Here is a 25,011-nt window from a genome sequence, read left to right as displayed (position 1 = left end):
AAATAAGGCAGAAGAGGAGAAAGAACTGATCTAGGGGTCACTTGCCTTGAGTCAATAGCAGGAATTATGGGAGTGGAATCTTCAGAGGCAACACATTCAACATATTACAACAGTCAGTATTATAACAGCCATTTCATTTACATTCCCTTTCTGAACAGAAGACTCTGCTGTTGTAGCAGATGAACTAGCTGGGAGAAAAATCTGAAAACAGGTAGATTGAGATTTCTTATTTGTGTTACCAAGGAATGAAGAGGATGTTCTCCTTTCAGATTTAATTTTAATTGATCTAGAGAAAGATGGTTGTGAGGAATGTGATGGCCCTCCTAGGTCAACAGTAGGCTTCACAGGCAAGACCTTTATCAGAAATTGACCTTTAACTTATGGCTACATCTGTGAAAAATTACTGAGTTGAAAATTCTAGCAAAATATACACTTTCAAGTGTTGAAGACCTTCACCAAGACGGACATTACACTTTACTTATGTCTTTTAGTAAGTAGAAAAGTCCTATCATTGGCATATTTTCAGAAAAGTGTGGAGACCTTGTGAGATGTCGGCCAATGCCCAATAGTCAGGGGCGGCTTGTGCTATAGGACTGCAGGACTGCAGCCCCTGCACCTGGAGAAAAGAAAGAAGAAATTAAAAAAAAAAAATGCGAGTCCCGGAGCTCTCCCCACCTGTAGAAAAGAAAGAAGAAATTAAAAAAAAAAAAATGCAAGTCCCGGAACTCCACGCATGCATGCTTGGAGTTCCTGGTACTCAGATAACTTAAGACTGCTGTGTTATGCAGTCCGGATAGAGGAGAAAGGCATCTCTGCCCTGCAGCCCAGAAGTCTGTGCGGTCATCACTGCACAGAAGAGGAGGAAACCAGACTGCGTTGTCTGCTGGCTGGAGCCTACAGCCTATTCTCAGGGAGCCAGCTTAACGGGAAGCCGGCTGTTAGCTTGTGCAGGCTGAGGAGAAGACTACCAAGGAGAAGAGCTTGCTTCAGGGGACAAAGACTGGAGTATCTACTGAACTGAGGAGCTTGCTTTCAGGGGGAATGGAAGACTGGATTATTGCTTCTGCGTGTGTGTGGAGCTTTCAGGGGATGAACAGAAGACTGGATAATTGCTTCAGGTAGTGTGTAATAGAAGACTGGAGGTGTGTGTGTGTGTGTGTGTGTGTGTGTGTGTGTGTGTGTGTGTGTGTGTGTGTGTGTGTGTGTGTGTGTGTGTGTGTGTGTGTGTGTGTGTGCGTGTGTGTGTGTGCGTGTGTGTGTGTGTGTGTGTGTGTGTGTGTGTGTGTGTGTGGATGCAATTAGAAAAGGAAGAATTTCATGAAGGTCAGTCGGTTAGTATAGAGGAGTAAGGCTATAATTTCATAATGAACTGATTCCTGTAGGCAGACATACAGGGTTTGATTTGTTCTATCTCTGTTTTTCTAACAAGGGGGTTTAATATGTTAATAAACAATTAAAAAAAAGACAGTATATAAATATGAGGCAAAAATATGTTGCATTTTCTGAACAAGAACTATGAAACTCTCATGGCAGCATAGGCTGGCATAAATAGGAGGCAAAGAAAGATGTTGAATTTTTTGAACAACATAAACTACAAAACCCTAATGCCCAGCATAAGATGGCATAAATATGAAACAAAAAGAAATGCTATATTTTCTGAACAATAAAAAGCTATGAAACTGGATGACTGCATTCCCATATCACAAGGTAACATAGGTCATCCAACTATAGTATATACACACAAACACACACACACACACACACACACACACACACACACACACACACACACACACACACACACACACACACACACACACACGCACACACACACACACACACACACACACACACACACACACACACACACACACACACACACACACACTCACACACACACCTGCAATCATTCCTTGCCATGCAGTACTGGCCCAGTATTGCCACTACCATAGTTATGAGCCATACTAGTCCTTGCAGTAATGAGCCATACCATCTTTATGCTCCTGTGCTTGCCATCTTATGAGCTGAGCTGTAGTAGCTTGAAAAGACTGTGCTGTTTAGCTCCAGGAAGTCTCTTTCTCCTACTGGCTTGAATGTACTACACTTGAGCCAAAGAATGAGAAGAAAGCAAAGAAAAACAGAGAAGTTGAGTGGTTCCAAGTAATCAGGGTTGGCAGTTGTCAGAACTGTGAGATAATTTTTCTTTTTAGTTTCATGGTGCCCTCAAGGGGGCTAGATTAGGCCCTTGCTAACCCAGCATAGCATAGGAGAGGGCCCAGCTGCAAAAACATAGCCTCCCTATACTTTCCATCTGTGTAATAATAAAATGAGCCCTGGCATTTTTTAAATCATAAGTTGTTAGCTCAGTCTCTTTTAATTGCCTGAAGCATTGAGCAAACTGGAATTTAATATATTTGCATATACACTGCTTTATCAATTTTTTTCTAATTTCATCACCATTCATAGTCTCTTCTTATCTGGATAGGAACTTCAGTTAGAGTACAGACTGACACCTTAAATTGCTATCAGACTTCAATCAAGTCAAAATTAGGACACAGAAGAAAGTCTTGAATGTTAAAAAAAAATTATCATTCAGACAGCATTATGGTTTGTTCAGTCGCTACAGTGACCGCATTGTTATAAAGCTTTTGATTCTGAGCCAAAACAACCAACAGCAATTTAATTTCAGCTCAAGTACTATGTTTAAACTGTGTTTTCCCATGTTGTTGTGTGTGTGTGAAATGCCCCACTTGCTACATACTGTTGGCTAGAGAGAGAGCACATGGTGGTGGGTAGAGAATACTCAGGCATGAACACTGCAACTTTGATGCAGGTAGCAAGGGCCTGCATTCCCTACCCACCACCATTTGTAAAGCATTTGCAGATGTTTGCCTCACATTTGTTCTGTTCCTCATAAAATCTGTGGTTTCTGCATGTTTGTTTTTCCTTATAAAGTCAGTAGTGCTGTGGTGCACTGGTAGCATTGTTGCCTGACAGCTACAGGTTCTCTTGTTTGATTATTGGCTAGGGTGCCTTCTGTGTGGAATCTGCATGTCCTCCCATCTTACAAAGAACATGGGTCTGGAGTATTTCTCTCTGCTCTGCTGCAAATTGGCTTTTGTTCCAAGTCAAACTTTCCTGGTTAACAAATGTTAAACAAAAATAACAGGCATTTGAATTTCAGACTTCATATTCTTCAGAAAGTACATGGTAACACAAAACCTTTTATTCTAGCAATTTTCCGGGCTTATAACATGGATAATTGAAATTTGTCCCTATTTGTGGGACTGTATTCCCCCATTATTGGCTTTGTCCAGGTTTTTTGTGCTACGGTTGACAGCTATGGTGAGAACTGAATTCACTGAATATGTTTGGGGGCTGTATTCCCCCATTATTGGCTTTGTTCATGTGTTTTGTGCAACAGGTTGACAGCTATGGTGAGAACTGAATTCACTAAATGGTAGACATTTAAGTTTCAGTCTTCCTCTCTTTCACAAAACAGATGATTTGGCACAGTGGTATGTTGCTCTGACTGTTTTGCACAGGGTTCCCCTGGGTTCAAGACTAGGCAGGGAAATATTTGGTGGTAACACAGCATTTTATTCTAGCACCTTTCCAACATTATACAAGCAATGTTTAAAATGTGGCCCTGGGTTTTGGGCTTTTGTCCCCCCCCCCCATAAATTTTGGCTTTTTCCATATTTCTTGTGCTGCAAAGTTCAGAGATACAGCTGACTGTCGATCAGATTTTACAAGGAGCTGAGAGCTGCAGGAGAACAAAAGTTTAGTGCTGCTTATGCTGAGGCTGATTGCACTGTTAATAATACAACAGGTAGTGTACTTGCTTTTGATGCAGAAAGCTGTGGATTCTATTCCCACAGTAGGTAAATGCATTGCTGATACTGTACTGTGTTGTAAAGGGGGGTGGATGCTGCAGTCCTTTTTGGCAAAGATACCTAGTAACTATAAACCTGTTACCATTGGGCAGTTTTGTCGTTAATGGTGCATGCATTTTGTTTCATTGTTTACTGGAAAAATGTTCAAAACAATAAATTTAAAATGCCCTCTAACAACTGTACTGTATTGTACAAGGAATATAATTTAATACAATCAGGAAGGTGTATCAAAGAGCACGTGTATGTTTCATGTTCAAGGGGCCTATGATTTGAAAACAGCTCAAAGTTAATCTTTATCTGCCACTGGCAAAATATATTTTCTTTGAATGTGGGCTTCAATGCTGTTTCAATGAATGTGAGTTTCAAGGGCAGAGAAGTTTTAATGTTAAGTCTATTTTCATTGTGAGACTGCATTGCTTTGTTTAGCAGATATCTATTAAAGTTTGTGCTGTAAAATGCAAAATAAAACTTTCAAATGAAATCCAAATCATCGCAGAAGTAAAGCAGTATGCACATTACAGTGTTTATGGTAAATGGGGCGAAATAACCATGGAATGGGACACTGGAATGGCTGCAGGAGGGAGGCTCCATTCGACCATGATTTTGTGAGAGGGGGAAGGGCAGCAAACTCTAATGGCCCCAGCTGAACTATACCTCTCAACTGTTCAGATTTTTGCAGAATGAATATATTTTTGTTTCTTATTTTTGGTTTGTTCCTCATAAACCTTTTGTTTTTCTGGCAAATCATTTAAGAATGAAGTCAATAAATAATGACAGACATTGAGTTTCAGACATCATAACCTTCAGAAAAATGCATGCTAAAGCAAGACCTGTTACTCTATTAACTGATTTAAGTTTATACAAGAACAATTTTTAGTACTGTTTGTATGATCCCCAATATATTTGGCCTTGTCCAGATTTCCTGCACTACAACCTGTGAGAGATGCACTTATATAGATAAACTGGAAGCAAAGGTCTCTTCACCCAAGACCGGACTAGACAGGCAAGAGGAAAAGGTAAACACTTGCACCACACCACACTCATCACATAGTCCCTCAAAACTTACACCACCAAAACACACATAGAAACACAAAACACACACCTACATTTGCGGAGGCTCTCAATAAAAACCTGCCCAAGCATTAGGGACCTCCAAAGCAGAAACGCAAGCAAACTTCACCCCCAACACAACCCAAATGACACACAGCCCACAAACTCAGTGTGCCACTCAACCACAGCCCATAAGGCATAATGCACCCAACACTCTAGTCATAAGTGACTCTATAGTCAGGCACACTGATGTTCCACTCACCAGGCTAAACACGGAGAAAGTTACTGTCAGGTGCAAGGATCTGCCACATAACGCACGCACTCAGGTCACTCCACAACAAGTACAAATATGACACGGTCATTGTCCATGTTGGTGTGAATGACCTGAGATGTACCTCCCTGGACTGCATGAAAAGAGACATGGAGGAGCTCTCCGATCTTGTAGCCCAGGCAGATATGACCCTAGCCCTGAGTAGTATCCTGCCATCACCCAGAATGATACCACAGTACAAGGACAAAATGATTGACTTCAACAATTGGCTAAGCTTCTGGTGTCATTCTAAGGGGATCCAGTATTTGCCTGCCTGGGACGACATGATGGACAGACCATGATGCTTTGCCAGAGATGGCCTGCACCTGTCGCCCTTGAGATTCCGGATACTGGCTAAGGCTCTTGCCACCCATATAGTGCCTTTTTTAGGCAAGGTTCACATGACAAATTCACCACCATAACAGGTACAAGCAAGCAAAATCTGAGGGTAATGCTACTCAATGCTAGAAGTCTAAACCTCAAAATGCACTCACTCGAGACACTCCTTAAAATGGAGAACATCGACATCTGTGCAGTGACAGAGACCTGGTTCAAAGTTCCAGAGAGCACCCCTGCATTACCAGGCTATAATTCATATCACACCTTTTGGCCACCTAACCCAGAACGAAGCACTAAAGGTGGAGACGTGTCCATATTCATTAAGGATATCCACACCTCCAGGCTAGTTGCACAGCATAATGCATCCGAGATTATCCAAGTGCAACTAACTCTGGGTAAGACCGCAATCCAAACTGTAGCTTGCTACAGACCCCCCACCATGCCCCAGGATTCTCACTCCTCATTTCTGGATACACTGGAAATTATTAGGGTACAACCCAACACCCTAATAATGGGCGATTTCAACTACCTCACCATTAACTGGGAAAACTACTCATGTACCAGCTCTTTTGCTCAACGTTTTCTGGAATTCATAAATTCCAATGCCTTGGATCAACTTATTCACACCCTCACCAGGGGCAGCAATATCCTAGACCTGGTCATTACCAACATGGGCAACCGGTGTTCCACACCAGAGGTCAATTCCTCATTGGTCAGATCTGACCACAAGCTAATCACCCTAGACATCCACATCCCGCCCCCACCCCCAATTAGGGAAACCACCGTACAAAACTTCTCCAAAGCCAACTTCACATTTCTTAAGACAGAAGTGGCAAACTTCATGACACCCATGCAAATGGACAATAGAGGTACAACTGCTGAATCCTACACAAATGCACTTTATAAGCACTTACACGAGTGCATAGATCATGCTATCCCTAATAGAACCAAGATGCTATCTTCCAGAAAAAGGAAGAAATCTGGTGGTCCTCTGCCATAAACAAACTCTACAACAGAAGAAGGAAACTGTTGCAAAAAAAGAGTCAAATCCTATGACTGGAGGAACTCCCTGGTCAACCTCAGTAAGAAGCTGAGATCCCTCATAAAATCCTCCAAAGCTAGTTACGAAAACAAAATTGCCACTGACTCTAAAGACAACCACAAAGCATTCAATAGCTATATCAAGAATCTCAATGGCAACACTCAGATCTGCACTGAGTTACAGCACAATGGCACTAAATATACAGAACCAACTAACATTGCCAACATCCTGGCAGATAGGTTCAGTGCTAACTTTACCCCCCTCTCACCCCCTGAGGGCCCATCTCTATACTGGAAGAATGCAAAGTTCCTGTAATCATGGCTGCACAGGTAAAAAACACACTCTCCAAAGCCAAGAACACAGCATCCATGGGACCTGACAATATCCCAGGCAGCAATCTACACGAACTACAGAATGAACTGGCACCCTACCTAAGTACCATGTTCAATCATAGCCTCACCTCAGGCTTTATGCCCACTGAATGGCGCACCACGACGGTTATCCCTCTCCACAAAGGGGGAGCCATGACGGACCCCGGGAACTACCGCCCCATTAGCCCGATGAGCCCAGTCTGCAAGGCCATGGAATGTATTATCATGGAATTCATAAACAAAGACATTGGTAATCTCCAAACTCTGGACCCTACCCAGTTCAGGTTTGTAAAAGGCAGATCATGTCTCCTAAACCCAAATGACTTATTTGAAGCAGTCACCAAAGCCATAGATGAGGGTAAGGTGGTTCATACAGCTTATCTAGATCTCGCCAAGGCTTTTGACACCATCCCCCACTCTGGAATTATAGATAAACTCACTAAACTGGGTATAAATCCCTATGTCACAAGATAGGTTGCCAACTGGCTCATGGACAGAACTACACTGTGAAAGTAGCAGACTCCAAATCCGACTTCAGACCAATGACAAGTGGAGTACTACAGGGTTCAGTCCTGGGTCCTCTCCTGTTTGGTATCTACTTCTCTAAAGTACAGGCTAACATAGAAGTTCTTTGGCTAACAAAGTTTGCAGATGACTGCAAACTAGGAGCCATAATCGAAACTCCTAACGATGTGGACATACTACAAAACGGCCTCACTGAGACAGATGCCTGGTGTCAAAGCCATGGCCTGAAGCTCAATGCCAAAAAGTGTATAGTCATCCCCTTTGGTAAAAACTCTGTATCCATGAACTACCACATAAGTGATAGTCTACTTAATGCTGAAAATGTGATAAGAGACCTTGGAACACAGGTGGACAGTAGTCTCTCCTTTGATAATCACATCACCACAGTGGTCAGGAAATCCTTCAACGTGGCTCACCTCATCACAAAAGGTTTCTCATCCAGAAAAAAAGAGGTCATTGTTCCCCTCTACTCATCACTCATTAGACCCATTGTAGAGTACAACACCTCTTTTGGTATGCACCTCACAAGACATCTATAACAACTGGAAAGACCACAGAAATACCTCACAAAGAGGATTACTGGCCTCAAACAGATGCCCTACGCAGACCGTCTCAAAAAACTCCAGCTTTACTTCATCGCATATCGCCTACACAGAGGTGATCTCTGCCTAACATAGAAAGCTATGTCAAACCCAGAGCTATTGGACATGCTCCACTTAAAGAAATCCCAATCCCTCCGAGCTACATGCTCAAGGGACCTGAACCTTGTCACCACAATAAACAGAACATGCTGGAAGGATAGATTCCTGTCCCAGAGACTTCCCATACTCTGGAACAGACTAACTATCTATGTCAAACAGAGCTCCTCATTAGCACTCTTCAAGAAAAATCTTGATGATTGGATGGGAAATAGGAAATTCATACCAGGGATCACTTCAGTGGCTCTGCTCGACAGGGGCACAGGAAAATCATTTTCTTGGGTGGCGAAAGCCTGGGTACCTTTTTGGCTAGACTTTTATAGGCCCTAGGCCTAACAGCCTAGTACCTACCTATGAACCTATGAACATAAGAGGTTGAGCGGTACGTGCAAATAAATCACTTTGTATAACTAGGAATATCCAAACCTCTCAACTCTCCCCAATTTTGGCTCAAAATGTTGCTCTCCCCTAATAATCCCTCCGCAAAATGGCAATTTTGGAAGAAAACGTGGAGGGTTTACAATTATAAATAACTGTAATGATCAGAGTTATAGATTACTTTTATTTCAGAAATGCATGTAGATGCTATTATTTTGTCAGCTGCTCAAGTTAACAGTACTAATATTAAAAAGGTGTCCTTTCTTTGACAGGTTCCCAGCTGTATTGTGTGGCAATTTTATATTTTTGCATCACATCATTGGTCTGTTTTTCATAAAATTGTGGTTTTCTGGCAAATTAGTGGCAAATCATTAAAGATTGAAGTTAGAAAATAATGGCAGACATTTGAGTTTCAGATTTCATACCCTTCAGAAAATTCATACTAATGCAAGACCTACTACTTTCTAAGTTTATAAGAGCAATATTTAAAAATTGTCCTTATTTTTGGGCCTGTGTCCCATTTCTATGTATGGGTTTGTCCAGATTTCTTGCTCTGAGATGGTGAGGTAAGAATATCAGAGCCATCACTGTCAGCCAGAGGCATTTCAAATTGTGACATAACTTGTTGCACCCCACTCCCCATTGTAGTTGCTCTGGATGTGTCCAGATAAGGCAAGGAGCAGTTATGCAGTGTATGTGTGCAGAGTATTCCCCCATCCAAGGTAGACCACAAGTACGACCGTGGCTTTTCATCTGTCCTTGATTTTGCAGAATGTTCTGGTTTTCTGTCAGATTTTTATACTGTTGATTTATGCTTCTTATTATTCAGAAAATGCATGCTGTCGCAGTGCCCTGTTGCTCTGTCTTTAAGTAGCAATGCTTTAATGACCATCAGGTAAGATTGTCGGAGATTGTAAGATGCAAGTAAGCTTTAATAAGCATACTGTTAAAGAATTGCCAACACTGAAAGCCTTTTCGTTGTTGTCATGCAGAGAATATTTACATAACTAGATAACATATAAGCCTTAAGTATTGAAATGCATATGACAGCATTTGTAATAAAGGACAGGATTACAGTATTTTCAGAAGCTCATTACATTTGTTAGAGACTTGCGATCATCTTTGCAGGCTTTACCCGTAAACTAAACAGAATACCAATCTACCATGTGTGGTCCATAACCTGTGCAGTAATCCTTTAAGCAATTTATCTTGAGCTTGTTTCCTGTTTGCTGTTCATTTTTACTTTGATCATGCCTTCCCCATGAAACAAGTAGATAGTTGTTATCAGGCAGCAGGTCTTTTTTGGATAAGAAACATTTTTACAAGAGGGGGTACCACACAGAGACTGCTACTTTCAGCATGTTACTTAGTAATTTTATAAAGCTGAATATAAGTTATAATTAGAACTGCAGTGCAAGGAGAAGTGGTTTGAGTTGAGTGCTGCTTGTTTTTTTTTTTTTTATACTTTATTTTGACTGGCATTCCAGTAATGTATTTTTTTTCATCCATCACAACCTTTGTGTTTCCATCTAGACATTAAGTAAGTTGTCATGTAGCCAATGCATTGAAATATTTTTCTTCTACACTTCAGTTTGTCTTGACTGGACTTTCGTAATGATGGTTTGGCACCCAGGGCAGCATATTTAATTAAAGTTCCAGTTGTTGTGGTTTTGAGCATAGTTCCACCCCTTTCTAGTTGGTCACATCCCTTTCCATTAGCCCCACCCATTCAGCTGTCTCCTGCAGCCCCCTTTAATTTGAAGTCACCAGCCGCCACTGCCAATAGTACAGAAATGTAGAAAGCTTTCTGCCAGGACACAAAAATTCAGAAAACAGAATCCCACAATGAAATACTTCTTTGTTAGATGGGATATAACACTGATCCATCTAGATGTTTTTTAGGTTCAGCTAGGGATTACAACACACCAAGTAATAAAATACCAAAAAGAGAAAAATACAAGAAAAGCATTTGGATAACTCACTCATGCAAGCTGAAGTTGAAACAAAAGAACAATGGTAAATCTGCTGAAATGTCAGTAAACAGCTTTGTACTGTTTTCCACACAACCTGAAACAAAGGACTGCAAAAAAAAAAAAAAAAAAACAACTTTTGAGTCTAGCATGAATGTTGCAGGACTGGAAAGGGATAGGGCTCCAGGCAGCCTGGAAAAGCTTTACCTGTTGAGTGGTCCTAGCATCAGTCCTATTAGTTACACAAGACAAGAACTCTTAACACAGCAATGACTTGGTCATTTACCTGTACAGGTTAATGAGCAGCTACCCTAACTTTAAAACAGAACACAATTTGTCAGCAATAGAACTGCGCTTTCAGTCAGAACAGTTTTAAGTTATATGAACTAAAAAATTCTAATATGACTTGAGTTTATTATTTGCTACATTAATAAAATTACAAGATGCAGACCATTTATCTTATATATGAAAACACCACAACTCACTCTTTTAGTTGCTTAGTTAACTTCACTACTTGCGATGCTAAGGACATGCAGGTTTCTACAACCACCAAGTACCGTGAACACATAGTGTGTCCATGATGCTCAGCAGTCTGAGATGGCTTTTCTCCAGCTTGGTTCTGAATGGTGACATTGGCTCCATACTCGACCAGGGTCTATAACAAAAGGCGAGAAAATGATACATCAGTATACTTTACTATTTGCAGCAAACATCACCTGTTTAACATTCGAATAATCTGCATGTAGTTTTAATACCTGCTATAACAAATCCTATAGAAACTAACTCATGCCAAGTCATACATTTGTAAATAATGGCTAAATAATGGTTATACATTGACTTCACTACAAACAGTGACTGATGCCTGGCTCCATGGTGCAAAGAGAAGTAGCCCTGACAGTGACCCAGACAATGGGGGTTTGACTAGTGCCTCAGCACTAGAGGAGCAAGACAAGGAGGGGAAGGAAAGTACAGCGGATAAGTAAATGTATAACAACAGCAGACGTTCAAATGATCACTGCTACAATAGCCGTAGCAATGTAGTTATATCCCTCTACTTTTTTGGCAGAAACCATCTTACCAAAAGGATCAATAACCTGGATTAAACCCTCAATCAGACCCAGTAAATTACTCCTGCCTAAGGAAATTTGAAGAGTAGTACATACATGTTTAGTTTTTCTGTTTGCTTTTGACAGGAAAAATGTTCCAACAGTGTTATTAATACAAGCAGCAGTTTCCCCAGGGAAATCTTTCCTGTTCCCTCTCCAAGGACAGACAGGCGTGTCTCTCCCTTGCCACTGAGGGGACCCCAACAGCTGCAGAGGACATGGCTGAGGAGAGGAGAAAACTAGCAGATCTAAGGGAAAAATTGAAGAGCATACTTTTTGGCACTGCTCAGAAGCTTACAAACTGTCCTGGATACAGAAAATTTGTATCTGGACTACACTAGTTGCAGGAAACAGTGTGTTTTTTTTTTTTTTTGTGTAGAAAGTGAAGAGAGAGAATTCGATATTCAGAAGCTAAAGGGGTGGGCCTTTGCCATGTTCTCACTATAAACAGTAGAATGAACTGATGTAATGTGACTTGGGGGGGGGGGGGCAGTGTCCAGTATCCTCTCTATACCGGAGGCGGGCAACTCAAAGCCACCAAGACTTAAGTCTGCCACAAGAACTGGGTGGGGGTGGGTGGGAAAAACAGTTGTACAGATTAGAGATATTAAATGAAAAGTGAAGTTAACTGAGAATAAACGCATCTTTTCCCAGTATTGTAGTAGATCAGTCTCTCTACAGCTTAGAACAGATTCAGCAAACAGGTATATCTGATTTAAAGGGAGGGTCGTTGGGATGGTGGCTTAATGGTTAAGGTGTTTGCCTTACAAACACAAGGTGCAGGGTTTGAATCTCACAAGGGATAATTGTCTAGGCTTAAAATGGCTCACAAGGGCAATTGGTCTAGTACTAATCTATGAACCTAATCTATTAGTGAATAGGAAGGGATTAATAAACAAATAATTTTTTTTTTTAATGGAAGTTTTTTTGCCAAAGGGAACTTATCTGTCAGCAAAGGAACAGCACAAGCCAACTGTCAAGCCTCAAGTGCTCAGAGGAGCGTACTCTTCAGTGGCAGGAAAGCTCTGAAGGGCTTGGCACACACACCTGTCTTTTTAGTCAGTTCATCTTGGGTTAATCGATGCTCTGGTGCATAGAAGGTGCCCTTAAGCTTTGGGAGCTGGCCAGTCGTTAAATCCTATGCAGGATACAGCACATATAGCTAAGGCTAATGCAACAATGATAAATATGAAGAATAATGAAGGGGTTGAGTCACTCACCTCTTCAAGAGGGTGGAGAGGATAGTATGCACTCAGGGAGATACACAGCATAAGTGATGTCTTCCTGCTGGAGACAGGGAAACCACCTCCCATGCATTGGTGTTGGTAAGCATGACTGCTTGATGGCTATGTCCCATTTGGAAGTGAGGATATATCAGCTGCAGACAACCCATTGCATCCTCCCTTTCCTTGCACTTCCAAGTGTGCAAGGGCATGAAGGCCTGCAGGAAAAAATGCTAATTACCTTAGATAGCTGCCTTAATGACAGCCGCTCCTAGTGATGGGACAAATGGGCCTATTGGCCAGGAGGGGCTTATGATCAGTAGACAGCATGGGCAAAGTGTGACAAAAATAAATAAGTTCTTTAAATTTCCAGATGTATTGGAAGCTCAAATTCACAAGATACCAAGCCGTCTTCATTATGGGAGGGGGTAAAGCTGGCCATATGCTGCAAATTTCACAATTAAACTGTTGTTTCAAATCCAGCGAGCCATCATACTGTCAATCACCAGGTCAAATGCCTTAGCTAAAGTGGTGACTCCACTGCTTTGAGTAGGTCTGTAGCTGGCGCCCAGTGCCAGTCACCAGAACAGTGCCATACACCATTAGTGCCAGTCACCAGAACAGTGCCATACACTGTAAGTGCCAGTCACCAGAACAGTGCCATACACCGTCAGTGCTAGTCACCAGAACAGTGCCATACACCCTCTGCTCTTCAAGAAGTGAAGAGCAAAAAAAGTCTTCATCTTTTATTGTAGAAAGACAATTGGTGCAAATTGCTCTCGGATTCTTACAGTAGTGAAATCAAACTCTCCCTCAGCTCTTCAAATGACAGGGACTTTTGTAGTGATTGGCTTCTACACATCTACACACTGACCCCATCCCAGCTCTTCAACTCAAAGAGCAAAAAAAAAACAAAGAACTTGTACCAGAATTTCGGTTAAATGCAGGAACTTTTGATTGCACCCTGTAAGATTTTGCACCTTGGGCAATTGCCCCCTTCCCTCACCCTTACTATGCTACTGACATCAAGAAGCATCAATCATTTACAAACAAGTTGCAGGAGAATGACATTTTAGTGGCTTGCCCTTAAATATGTATATTCCTAAGGCTGTTTTTCCAATATCCTTATCTCCTGAATGTTCATCAGCAGATACCACTAATTAGACAGACTGGGTGACAAACACAGAGGGAAAAAAGAATGAGAAGAAGCTTTATGACAGTTTTAAGAGACAAGGTATCAAAGCCATGGCTTTCAGTTACAGAAATTGGAGGTAGACCTGACCTGGGATTAGGTCTGCAAAGACAGATTGACATTGTCTTGCATGCAACCATATTACGCAAACAACACATGCATACATACTTGTACATGCATTATATATTTATAAAATACAAATATATACCATGTGTGTGTGCATATATGTATGTATGTATGTATACAAAAACACACATACACAGCTATATTTACCACATATCTACTGGTATGGCTGTGGTTGTTGCACACAAGTAATTAAGTAACAAAGAATATGGGTATACGCATGAACATACAATTCAATATACATCATTACTAAGGGACACTTTTATAAGAGCCCACACTCTCTCCAAACAAAGTTGGGTGGCAAATGGCATCTTGGAAACATAAACACAACTAATAAATATTCACTTTTGTTCAGTCTGATACAGCCATGCAAAAACAGTACTTGCCTCTTTATGACTATTGCAATGTTAAGGTTCATACATTTAACGTTTTCAGACTACTTTGACATTCTCAGTAATAACTTTTAAATATTTTTCCACATTATTTTTGTTCTTCTAATGACAGCAGTTTAATCCTTGAAAGATATGACTGGTCTCAGGTAACATCTTTTTGTTCTTTTGAAATATACCTACCACACAAACAATTATACTCTGATACATGTCATGAAAAATAATCCATTCTGTAATCCATTATTAACTATTAAATGTTTTCCACCATTCCTATATATTTTTCTGTTCTAGCCATGCAGCACCTTTTATTTATTTATTTTAATTTAGTTTTATTTTAAAATTTTCTTGCTAGTCTGCAGGGTCAGCCCAATGGCTTCCCTTCCTTAATCCAACTGACTCATGCTTTCCTTCACCATAGTGACAGTCCTCTTGTCCATCCATTTCCCAATGGAGGTAAGAGTTGGTTGTTAGGGAACAGGCCAAATTGCAGATCTTGAGGACACCCCTATCACCAATCAGTCGGCAGCTTGTCAGCTCTGTGACTGCTACACTTGGGAGATGGAAGCATTCTTCAGTGCATGCACAACCTCCCAACCAAGAGGCACACTGTTTGTAGAGAGGGCATACTAGGCTCTACTTGCTTCCTATAATACACCAGCACTCCTGCATGCAGTGCTACTGCAGTGAGCCAAGTTGCATCCCCCTACCCAGAATGGGTGAGCTGGCATAGGCCATTCACTCCAATCCTCTCCTGCCCTATCATTAACATTTGTTAACCAGGTAAACACACTGGCCAGTGACCCTTTTCATTCATGACCAAGGCCAAAAGGTATACAATGATTGTAAAAAAACTAGGATACATTTAATAATAAATAATAGCCTTTTGGTTGAAAATCAGAAAAAGCATAAAAAAATAGCATTTATAAGTTATAAATCAGCTAGAATAACAGGATTTGTGTTAGTATGCATTTTTCTAATGAATATGAGTTTAAAACTCAAATGTCTCTCATTATTTAGGCCAGGAGAGGCAGAAGTGTTGTTCTTCTATGTTGTCTTTTGCTAGGGCTACAGCAGAAAATTGATGGCTGGTTAAAGACAGGCCAGATACAGGGAGTCTACTGTCATAGCCGGCCTTAGGCATAAGCCAACTAGGTGGCCACCTAGGGCGCCGCTGTAGCAGGGGCACTTTTCCAGTATTTATTTGGTGTAGGTAGGCCAGGATGGGGGCACCAGATGGTGTGGCGGGGGCGCCGTGGAGCCCTTTTGCCTAGGGCACCAGTTGAACCAAGGCCGCTCCTGTCTACTGTAATTCAATAAATGAATAATAACAGTCAAAAAACTAAACAGTCCTGGATAAGGAGACTCGTCAGAACAAATACTTATATGAACAGGAACAGATGAGGCTCGCCACAGCAAATGTATAAAAATCCAAAAGACTTTAATGAAATATCACAATACTGCAGTGGGTAGTAAACGCTTTCACGTTTAAATAACGCCTCCTCAGACTTTAACAACTGCAACAGCACATCTAGTTCATTCAGATAGTGCTACCTTCAATTGTTAACCAGTCACAGACAAGGCACAATCTATAGCGTCATGAGTAATATATATATAATTACAATCTGTTTAAAACCTACTTCTGTAGTAAAAACACAGACTAACAACAAAAAAACATCACATTGCTTCTCAATATAAAGAGAAACATGATGTTTGTGTATTACATATACAAATCTATCTAAAACCATATATTGTATATAATTTAACTACACATTAAAAACATTTAAAAACTTATAAGTGATGACCAATGTCTCTATGGCTAAACCAAAATAGAAAGACATTAAAACATTTTTGATTATGCACACTATCTAATGTGCATATGAACGTGCTGCTAAAAAAGATTTTAATGCCACTTTCTCATTGAGCCCATGTCCTCCATGAGCCTGAAGTCTTAATGTCTATCTGTTCTCACTTTCCTCAGTTCGATTCTTCAAGTAACCTAATCTAGCTGTCTTTCTCATTATTTCTAGAACACTGAATTTTAATTTGTGCATGGTACCTATACTTAGGACATGCCTAGCCAATGCATTGCGATCGTCCTCTTTATTTATCACAAATATATGCTCCCTGACACGTTCTCTAAGGCTTCTATTTGTCTTACCTATATAAAGTGACCTGCATACCTGGCAAAAAGCCAGGTATATTAGATCCCTAGACCTACAGTCTGCATATGGGTTGAGCCTATACTCATGTCCTGTGTCTGGGTGTACAAAACAATTATCTCTTGACATATATGTGCATTGATTACAACTTCTGCATGGAAAAAATTACACAATGGAATTTTCCTCCCAAGGGAGCTGCCAAGAGAGATTTGCTTGGTAGTTGGAGGGTTGAGTCATTGTGTTTGTCTTCTGCTAGCTTGGGGCCTGTCTTCACCTCCTTTCTGGGTTGCGGCACCCCATTGGCGAGGTTTGTAAGGGCCTTGTGACTGACCTCTGCCTCTTGGGCGTCTGTATTTACCCCTCTGTGGTTTGTCAGAAGCTGGAAAGGACCAGTTTTTTGTTGGCCAATTTCTGCTGAAACGAGGGGGTTGTACCTGTAAAAAATCCTTGACCGTCTGCAGAGACTTTGCCTTATCCTTCATTTTCTTTAAAACCTCTTCTGCTTTGACACCAAATAAGACATCCTGCTGTAAAGGTGCATCCAATAATTTTGCTTTAACATGATCAGGTAGGGTTTGTTCTTTTAACCAAGCATGTCTGCATATGACAGACCCAGTAGCAGCTGCTCTAAAAGGAAGCTTCCAATGAATCAAATCCACATTGTAAAGTATGTTTGCCCACCTGTTCAGCTGCATGCAACAGATCCTGCATTTCCTTGAATTCAGCCTGTTCAGAATGTGTGCTCAGTTTTTGTTTTAATTGAGACATTAGGAATTGCTGATACTTCAGCATGTGAAACTGGCAATTTAATGCTCTCATAGCCAGAGTAGCTGAGGTGTACATCTTCTTTCCCCATCTATCTAGGGCTCTGGAATTCCTTTCAGAGGGTACATGATTTTTAGCCATAGAAGCTTTAGGCCATTTGGGACCCTGGGAAATTGTTTCTGGGTCAGCCAGAGGGCTTTTATAAAGGAATTTGTGTGTGTCAGGTACTCTGTAGTATCTGTCTGGTTTGGCTGGAGCAGGAGGTAGGGAGTCTGGTTTTAGGCTAGACTATAAGTAAACATCATCCACAATATCTAAAACTGGAGGGATAGCAAGTGGTCTGTGCTGGGGTAGTAAAAGAAACTCTCGGAGCCTTTTCTTAGAATCAGAGTAGTCCTGGCCTTCCCAGTGGAAATGTTCCCTCATGGTATGTAAAGTTTCCCCAAAGGAGTAGTCTTCAGGGGGAGATGCTGAGGGAATAAAGTCTTCAGCATCAGAGTCTTCATAAGGGGGAAAAGCGTAATCCTGTTCCTCAGAAGAATCTGAGGAAATAGAAACCTGGTCAGAGGAAGCATAATCCTCCTCTTGTCTTGGCCTTTTATCAGGAGGGGGATGGGAACCCCTGATTAGGGTAATCAAATCTTCAGCCACCTTAAGCATCTGTTTCTTAGGCATGGGGCCTTGAACAGGAGACCGATGTACAGTCTTTTTTGGTTTTAATGGAGTCTTTAGCTTAGCATAAGATTTAATGGTGAGTGTAGTTGGTCTGAGGACACCTTCTGAAACCGAAGGCATTTCTACTGCACTGGGATCACCTTCTGCTCCGGTGTCGGAAGGTCCTAATGAAGATGGTTGCGATGGCCTAGTACACTCCGCTTGGGAATCCGAAGCTGTCTGGGGTTCCATTTCCACGGTCGTCAGGAGCTGCGTAGGCGCCTCATTGAAAACCGGAGAACTGGCGACAGGCCCAGCAGAGGCCTCAGATTCTGGCTTGGTTCTAGGCTGCCTGTCCTTATCCTTGCGTTTCTTATGCATGCCGGTCGTCGGCTGCTCTGATGGCATGACATAATTAAATTTCCTACCAAAGTAATGTCGTGCGAAGTCAAAACGGCGTTTGATAGTTCGTTTATTAAACCTAGCACAAAACCGACAACCTGTGATGTCGTGGTCTGGGCCTAGGCAAGGAATACAATAAGAATGGAAGTCCTTATGAGGTATTTGCTTCCCACAAGAAATGCAATTCTTAACTTTTTCTGACATCCGACTGAGGCAAGAAAAGGTTCCCCAATGGGGTACTTAGCTTTATTGAAGACTTCGGACTGAAATTCGATTCGAAACTCTCAGGTGTCGGACGACCGGCACTTGCGAACTGCTTCTGCTTCGGGCACCACGCAGCAAGAAAGACTGAAGAAAATGGCGTTGGATGCCTCTTATATACCCCTGGTGCACTGACGTCAGGGAGGAAGCGACAGCAACTGACGCCGGACCAAGACTTTGGAACTCTGGCCGACTGCGGGACTGCCTGATGGCAGGATAACCCAAGTGTGATGACTGCAGCAGGGTAACACGATGAACATCAGTTATTAGATAAGAAAAGAAAGTTGGAGCATGATTTTAATGATTTCCGGAAGTGGCAAGTGTTCTCATGGCCTAGAGAGAACACTAATCAAGCTATGAACAAAGTCAGTATGAAAGCTAAGACTGTGGTGATGCAGAATATGGTGAACACAGCTATGCCCATTGCGATGATGTAATCACAACAATTTATTTCTGAGATTTCAGTAAAACAATGTGAAGACATGTTAAAGGGAGGAACTTCCTCAGATCCGGGAGAGGGCCCTTCGGGGCTCATTAATAATTTGCGATCGCCAATAATGGATGTTAGGATGAAGGAGAATTAGATTATGCATAATGTGACATCTTCTTCGACCAATAAGATGCAGGGTACAATGGGTTTTTATCTTTTCCTCTACCTAATCGACAGTTGGACCGGCTCAGCTGGTCTCCGCAGGGGCGAGCCAGGAAAAAAAAAATGTCAGAGGAAAGACACGAGTTCCAAAGGAAGGTGCTCAAGCCCATACCGAGGACTTAGTGTAAACATTTCTAGTTATACTTTAACTGACAGCGAAAGATCCTTACTCAACAAGGGTCGTTTGTTTATACCTTCTAAATCTGTTGATGTGACTGATATTTTATTAGACATTAAAATGTTTACCAGGAAAGTGAATTTAAAAATGCTGTTTGAACAAAATGATGTAGGTGATAGAAATGTGTTTGTTAAACCTTCTACCTTCATACCCAAAGGGTATCCACCACTTGATACTTTTGAGAAGGCTTGTGAAAGAGATCTATTTGAGTTATATAATCTTAATAGTAAACCAAATTTTTATAATTTGACGTATGAGGAATATCAAGCCATTAAGCAACTGCAAGATAATGATAGCATAGTGATTAGACAAGCTGATAAAGGTGGTGCTGTAGTTGTGTTAGATTTAGAAATGCATTCTATTACAATGATGACAATGTTAAATGATAATGATACTTATCAGGTTCTAAATGCAATGTCTCTAGATAGATTAATTAGGAATGTGCATTCTGAATTATATGATTTGTTTTTATGTAACACAATCGATGGAGACCTGTATAAATATTTCTTAGTTGAAAAGCCTGTGGTTCCTGTTTTTAGGGGACTTCCCAAAGTACATAAAATACTAATAAACCCACCCATGAGGCCTATTGTCTCAGGAGGTGGATGGCTTACAGAGCTTGCATCGTTATATATTGAGAAGCAATTTAGACCAGTCATAGATAAGACCAGTTTTATAGTAAAAGATACTCGAGAGTTCTTGGAAAGTTATGTGGACTACATATCTTCAGTAGATGATGTGAACAACGATCATCTTGTCACCTTAGATGTTGTTTCCTTATTTACATCAATTCCAAATAATATAGGAATGGACTTTGTGAGACTTTTTTTGATACAACAAGGGGTCCCCAGGGACTCGATTATTAGAAGTTTATCACTACTTGATTTAGTGTTAAGTAATAATGTATTTTTATATAATAGTACATATTACGTACAGAATAAAGGGGTTGCCATGGGGACTCCTTGTGCCAACTCATATGCTAACTTGGTGTTAGCATATTGGGAGGGCAATTATGTGAAGGAAAATGTTTTATATAGTAATCACATTAAGTTATATAAGCATTTTGTGGATGACATCTTTTTATGTGGGCTGGGAATGAGTCTGAATTAAGTGATTTTACTGATTACATCAATGGTACCACAGAAGTTTTGAGATTTGAATGTAAAAGTTCCGACACAATGATAGAGTTTTTAGATGTACAAATAGTTAAGAAAGATAATGAAATACATTCTAATATATATATATATATATATATATATATATATATATATATATATAGGAAACCCTGTTGGAGAAATAACATATTACATCGTAGTAGTATGCATCCTCAGCACATATATCAGAATATTGTAAAGGGCCAGACACAGAGTGTCACGTCTCACAACCAGTAATGATAGTTATGAGATGAAACAGAACATTTTGGCTGAAAATTTTATAGAAAGAGGATATAGTAACAAGGAAGTAGAAGACATATATAAGGGAACTACTCCAATGAGAAGGGTGAAAGGTAAATCCTTTCTTTACAAGAACAGGGAAAGCAATAATAGAGTTAGTAATGAGGAACAACATGATAAGAACAATAGAATAGTAATCCCGTACTCCAACAGGAATCGGAAGATTAAAGATGTAATTAATAAAAAATGGGGAATTTTAACTACAGATGATAAAATAATGGAGATAGTAGGATCGAGACCCAATTTTACATATAAGAACTCAAAGTCTTTGAAGAGATTATTGTGTTATGAAGATAATACAAAAGAAACGATTCATTCAAATAGGAATGGTACTTTTCCATGCAGAAGTTGTAATCAATGCACATATATGCCAATAGATAATTGTTTTGTACACCCAGACACAGGACATGAGTATAGGCTCAACCTATATGCAGACTGTAAGTCTAGGGACCTAATATACCTGTATTTTTGCAAGGTATGCAGGTCATTTTATATAGGTAACACAAATAGGAGCCTTAGAGAACGTGTCAGGGAGCATATATATGCGATAAATAAAGAGGACGATCACAATGCATTGGCTAGGCATGTCCTAAGTATAGGTACCATGCACAAATTTAAATTCAGTGTTCTAGAAATAATGAGAAAGACAGATAGATTAGGTGACTTGAAGAATTGGACTGAGGAAAGTGAGAACAGATAGATATTAAGACTTCAGGCTCACGGGGGACATGGGCTCAATGAGAAAGTGGCATTAAAACATTTTTTAGCAGTACGTTCATATGCACATTAGATAGTATGCATAATCAAAAATGTTTTAATGTCTTTTTATTTTGGTTTAGCCATACAGACATTGGTCATCACTTATAAGTTTTTAAATGTTTTTAATGTGTAGTTAAATTATATACAATATATGGTTTTAGATAGATTTTTATATGTAATACACAAACATCATGTTTCTCTATATATTGAGTAAGCAATGTGATGTTTTATTGTTGTTAGTCTGTGTTTTTACTACAGAAGTAGGTTTTAAACAGATTGAAATTATATGTATACTACTCATGACGCTATAGATTGTGCCTTGTCTGTGACTGGTTAACAATTGAAGGTAGCACTATCTGAATGAACTAGATGTTATGTTGCAGTTGTTAAAGTCTGAGGAAGCGTTATTTAAATGTGAAAGCACTTACTACCCACTGCAGTTTTGTGATATTTCATTAAAGTCTTTTGAATTTTTGTACATTTGCTGTGGCGAGCCTCATCTGTTCCTGTTCAATGAATAATAACAGTTTTAGAATTTCAGACACAGTAACAACAAATGCAGGAGTCTGATCTCTAGTAATTATCTGTTCAGTTCATCAAAAGTATCTATGATGATGACATAAAATCCAGTGAATTTCAATGAAATGATTAATTGCTGGACAAAAGTCTGTTAAGGGTAGGGTCACAGGTATGGACATATTAGTAACTATAATAGGGAACTGGAGAGTTTGTGATGCTCAGATCTTGGAAGTGAATGAGAAAGGGAGGTAAGGATACTAGGAACTGGATGGGAAATAGGTTGTTAGTGTAAATCAATATTTACAGTATACACATCAGAAGTGAAATGAGTCAGGCTGGCACAGGAGAAAGAATTGTACATATATAACACAATGATACCAATGTAAATACACATCGTGGATCAACTGAAATTAGTGTTGGGAGTAGTCAGAATTAGACAAAGCAAAACTGGAAGAGTGAGACTGTGTTCTAACTTTTATTATGAAAGCAATGACACTAGCAGCTATTACTAATATACTTTTAAGAGACTTTCTGAATTTGTTTAAAGTTAAATTATGTGTGTCAGGAGGTGCTTTAGTCCAATGAACAGCTGTTGTTTTAGGAAATGTTTTTTCTGCTACAACTGATGTGTTGTGAGCGCATTTCAATAAGTCATCATCAGTCCTCCTAAAGGAATATGAGCTGTTCCTAACATCTGTTTGTATGTTTCACAAACCCAGAGCTTCCTTACTAGTATTCTTCACCAGATTCACATATTTATAAAGAACTTCTGCTGACAGGATTGTAGTTTAAAACTGTAAGTCAATGCACTTAGCAATTACTGGTAATATTATTTGAAATCTTTCATATAACAGTTATTTTAAGTTGCATAACTAATATGCTGTGGATCCGCCATTCATTTACTCATTACGCAACACTACCTGCTAAACTCACTTCAGACTCACAGAGGAGCTGCAGCCTATCAAGGCATTCAGAGGGGCCAAGGGAAAAAAACTAATCCTTTATAAGACATCAGTCTATCTGCGCACACGACACTACTTGCAAACAGCACCTGCAATTATGGGTAATTTGATGGACTGACAATTCATGTATGCTTTTGAGATATCAGAAGAATTCAGAGGACCTGATGAAAACCTACAGGGGGAAAATAGAAGACATGCACATTCCTCCTTGTCAAGACCTGAACTGCAGAGTTAGGTGGTGTGTGGCAGAAACACTCTCCACTGCACTGCAGTGCCCTCTGTCGGATATATCATGACAGTGCTAAATTATGGTTCTAAAAGTTACATACTGTAGACATGATAAAACAGCATATGTTGCTAAGTTAAGTAATGTGAAACACAAAACTCTGTTGGAAACTAAATGAAAAAAGAGAATGTATATACAATATGAATGCATTAAATAAATTGGATGAACTAATGACAAAAGGTCCCTACTGTATAGTTAATAATGCACAGGAGTTTTTGAATTTTTATACTGAATGTAAATTTAAAATATCCTCGAAAAGTACTTACAATGTGACTTGTAGTACACCAATAACAATGTCATGAAAGCCGGTAACATAAAGAAGCAACAAAAAGCAATACTAGTTCAAAGACAATCTTCATGTTATTGATTAATTTTAAACCCTTTCCAGTATTAATGCAAGTTTAGCTCTTTGCAAAGTAACACTGACCAACATTCTGTATTGAAATGCATAATAAAGTAAGTCAGACAGAATGTATAGAACATATAACTGCAGTCCACAATCACAGTGCTGGATTTAAAGTGGCTGATTAGCTCCAGTTTCAACTGGTTCTGCAGTTTTATTGACCAGCATTCCAGGTCACTTCCTGCTGTGTTCTAGTTTCATTTCCAGGAATCAAATCTACTGGACAACTCATTAAACAGCCATAAAACTACAAACGTGTCTTTGTGTGTGTGTGTGTGTGTGTGTGTGTGCGTGTGTTTGTGTGTGTTTGTGTGTGTGCGTGCGTGTGCATGTGTGTGTGTCTGTGTATTATGTACTGCAAACTGATCATAACTGTTAAGAAAAAGACACAGAATATTTTGGTTAATATAATTTTAAAACACAATTGAAACTCCTGGTAATATAGCTCTCAACTTATTTGCTCAAGAAATGGGGACAAAGCCAAACACAATGAAGGGGCAAAGGCCAAAAATCAGGAATAATTTTCAGTATTATTTTAATCCAGTTAGAAGGTTAACAGAAAAACATGTATTCTCTGAAGAATAAAAATTATGACAATTTACATCTGACAAATGGTCAGCCTTACACATACTTGATCAGTAGACGGCCGCTTAAGGCATCCATCGGCTAGAAGTGGCTTGCTGACTTTATTTATTTTTGCCATTTTTTTTTGTTTTTTTTTTTAATTTAAAAGAAAAAAAGATTGTAAAGGTTAAATACTGACTTTAACAGCAAGGACTTACAACAACACCACATATTGACTGGCTGCCTGCAATGCACCTGGCCAAACAAATTTGTGAAGCTTTTTATTCCTTGCTGTCAGACAGCAACCACTGAAGGTTCATGCACATTAAACAGAAAAGAAGATATGGGTAGTAGTGCTGGAACACCACGTGAAATGAGGTA

At 40.0% G+C, this 25,011-nt stretch overlaps 1 protein-coding gene across 9 annotated transcripts in view; it reads right to left on the bottom strand.

Annotated features, from left to right (window-relative positions):
• The window catches only part of LOC122793060 (synuclein alpha interacting protein), a 2,145,219-nt gene that overhangs the window by 279,035 nt on the left and 1,841,173 nt on the right, over positions 1-25,011 (bottom strand). For all 9 annotated transcript variants that reach the window (XM_044060745.1, XM_044060746.1, XM_044060744.1 and 6 more), the window contains one exon: positions 11,065-11,234. In XM_044060745.1, coding sequence (XP_043916680.1) covers positions 11,065-11,234 — 170 coding nt within the window. The remainder of the gene's footprint in view (positions 1-11,064; positions 11,235-25,011) is intronic.

This window comes from Protopterus annectens, chromosome 2.part0 (assembly GCF_019279795.1).
Source record: "Protopterus annectens isolate FY-2018-M chromosome 2.part0, PAN1.0, whole genome shotgun sequence".
NCBI lineage: Eukaryota > Metazoa > Chordata > Ceratodontiformes > Protopteridae > Protopterus > Protopterus annectens.
This window is presented reverse-complemented; position numbering and strand designations above follow the sequence as displayed.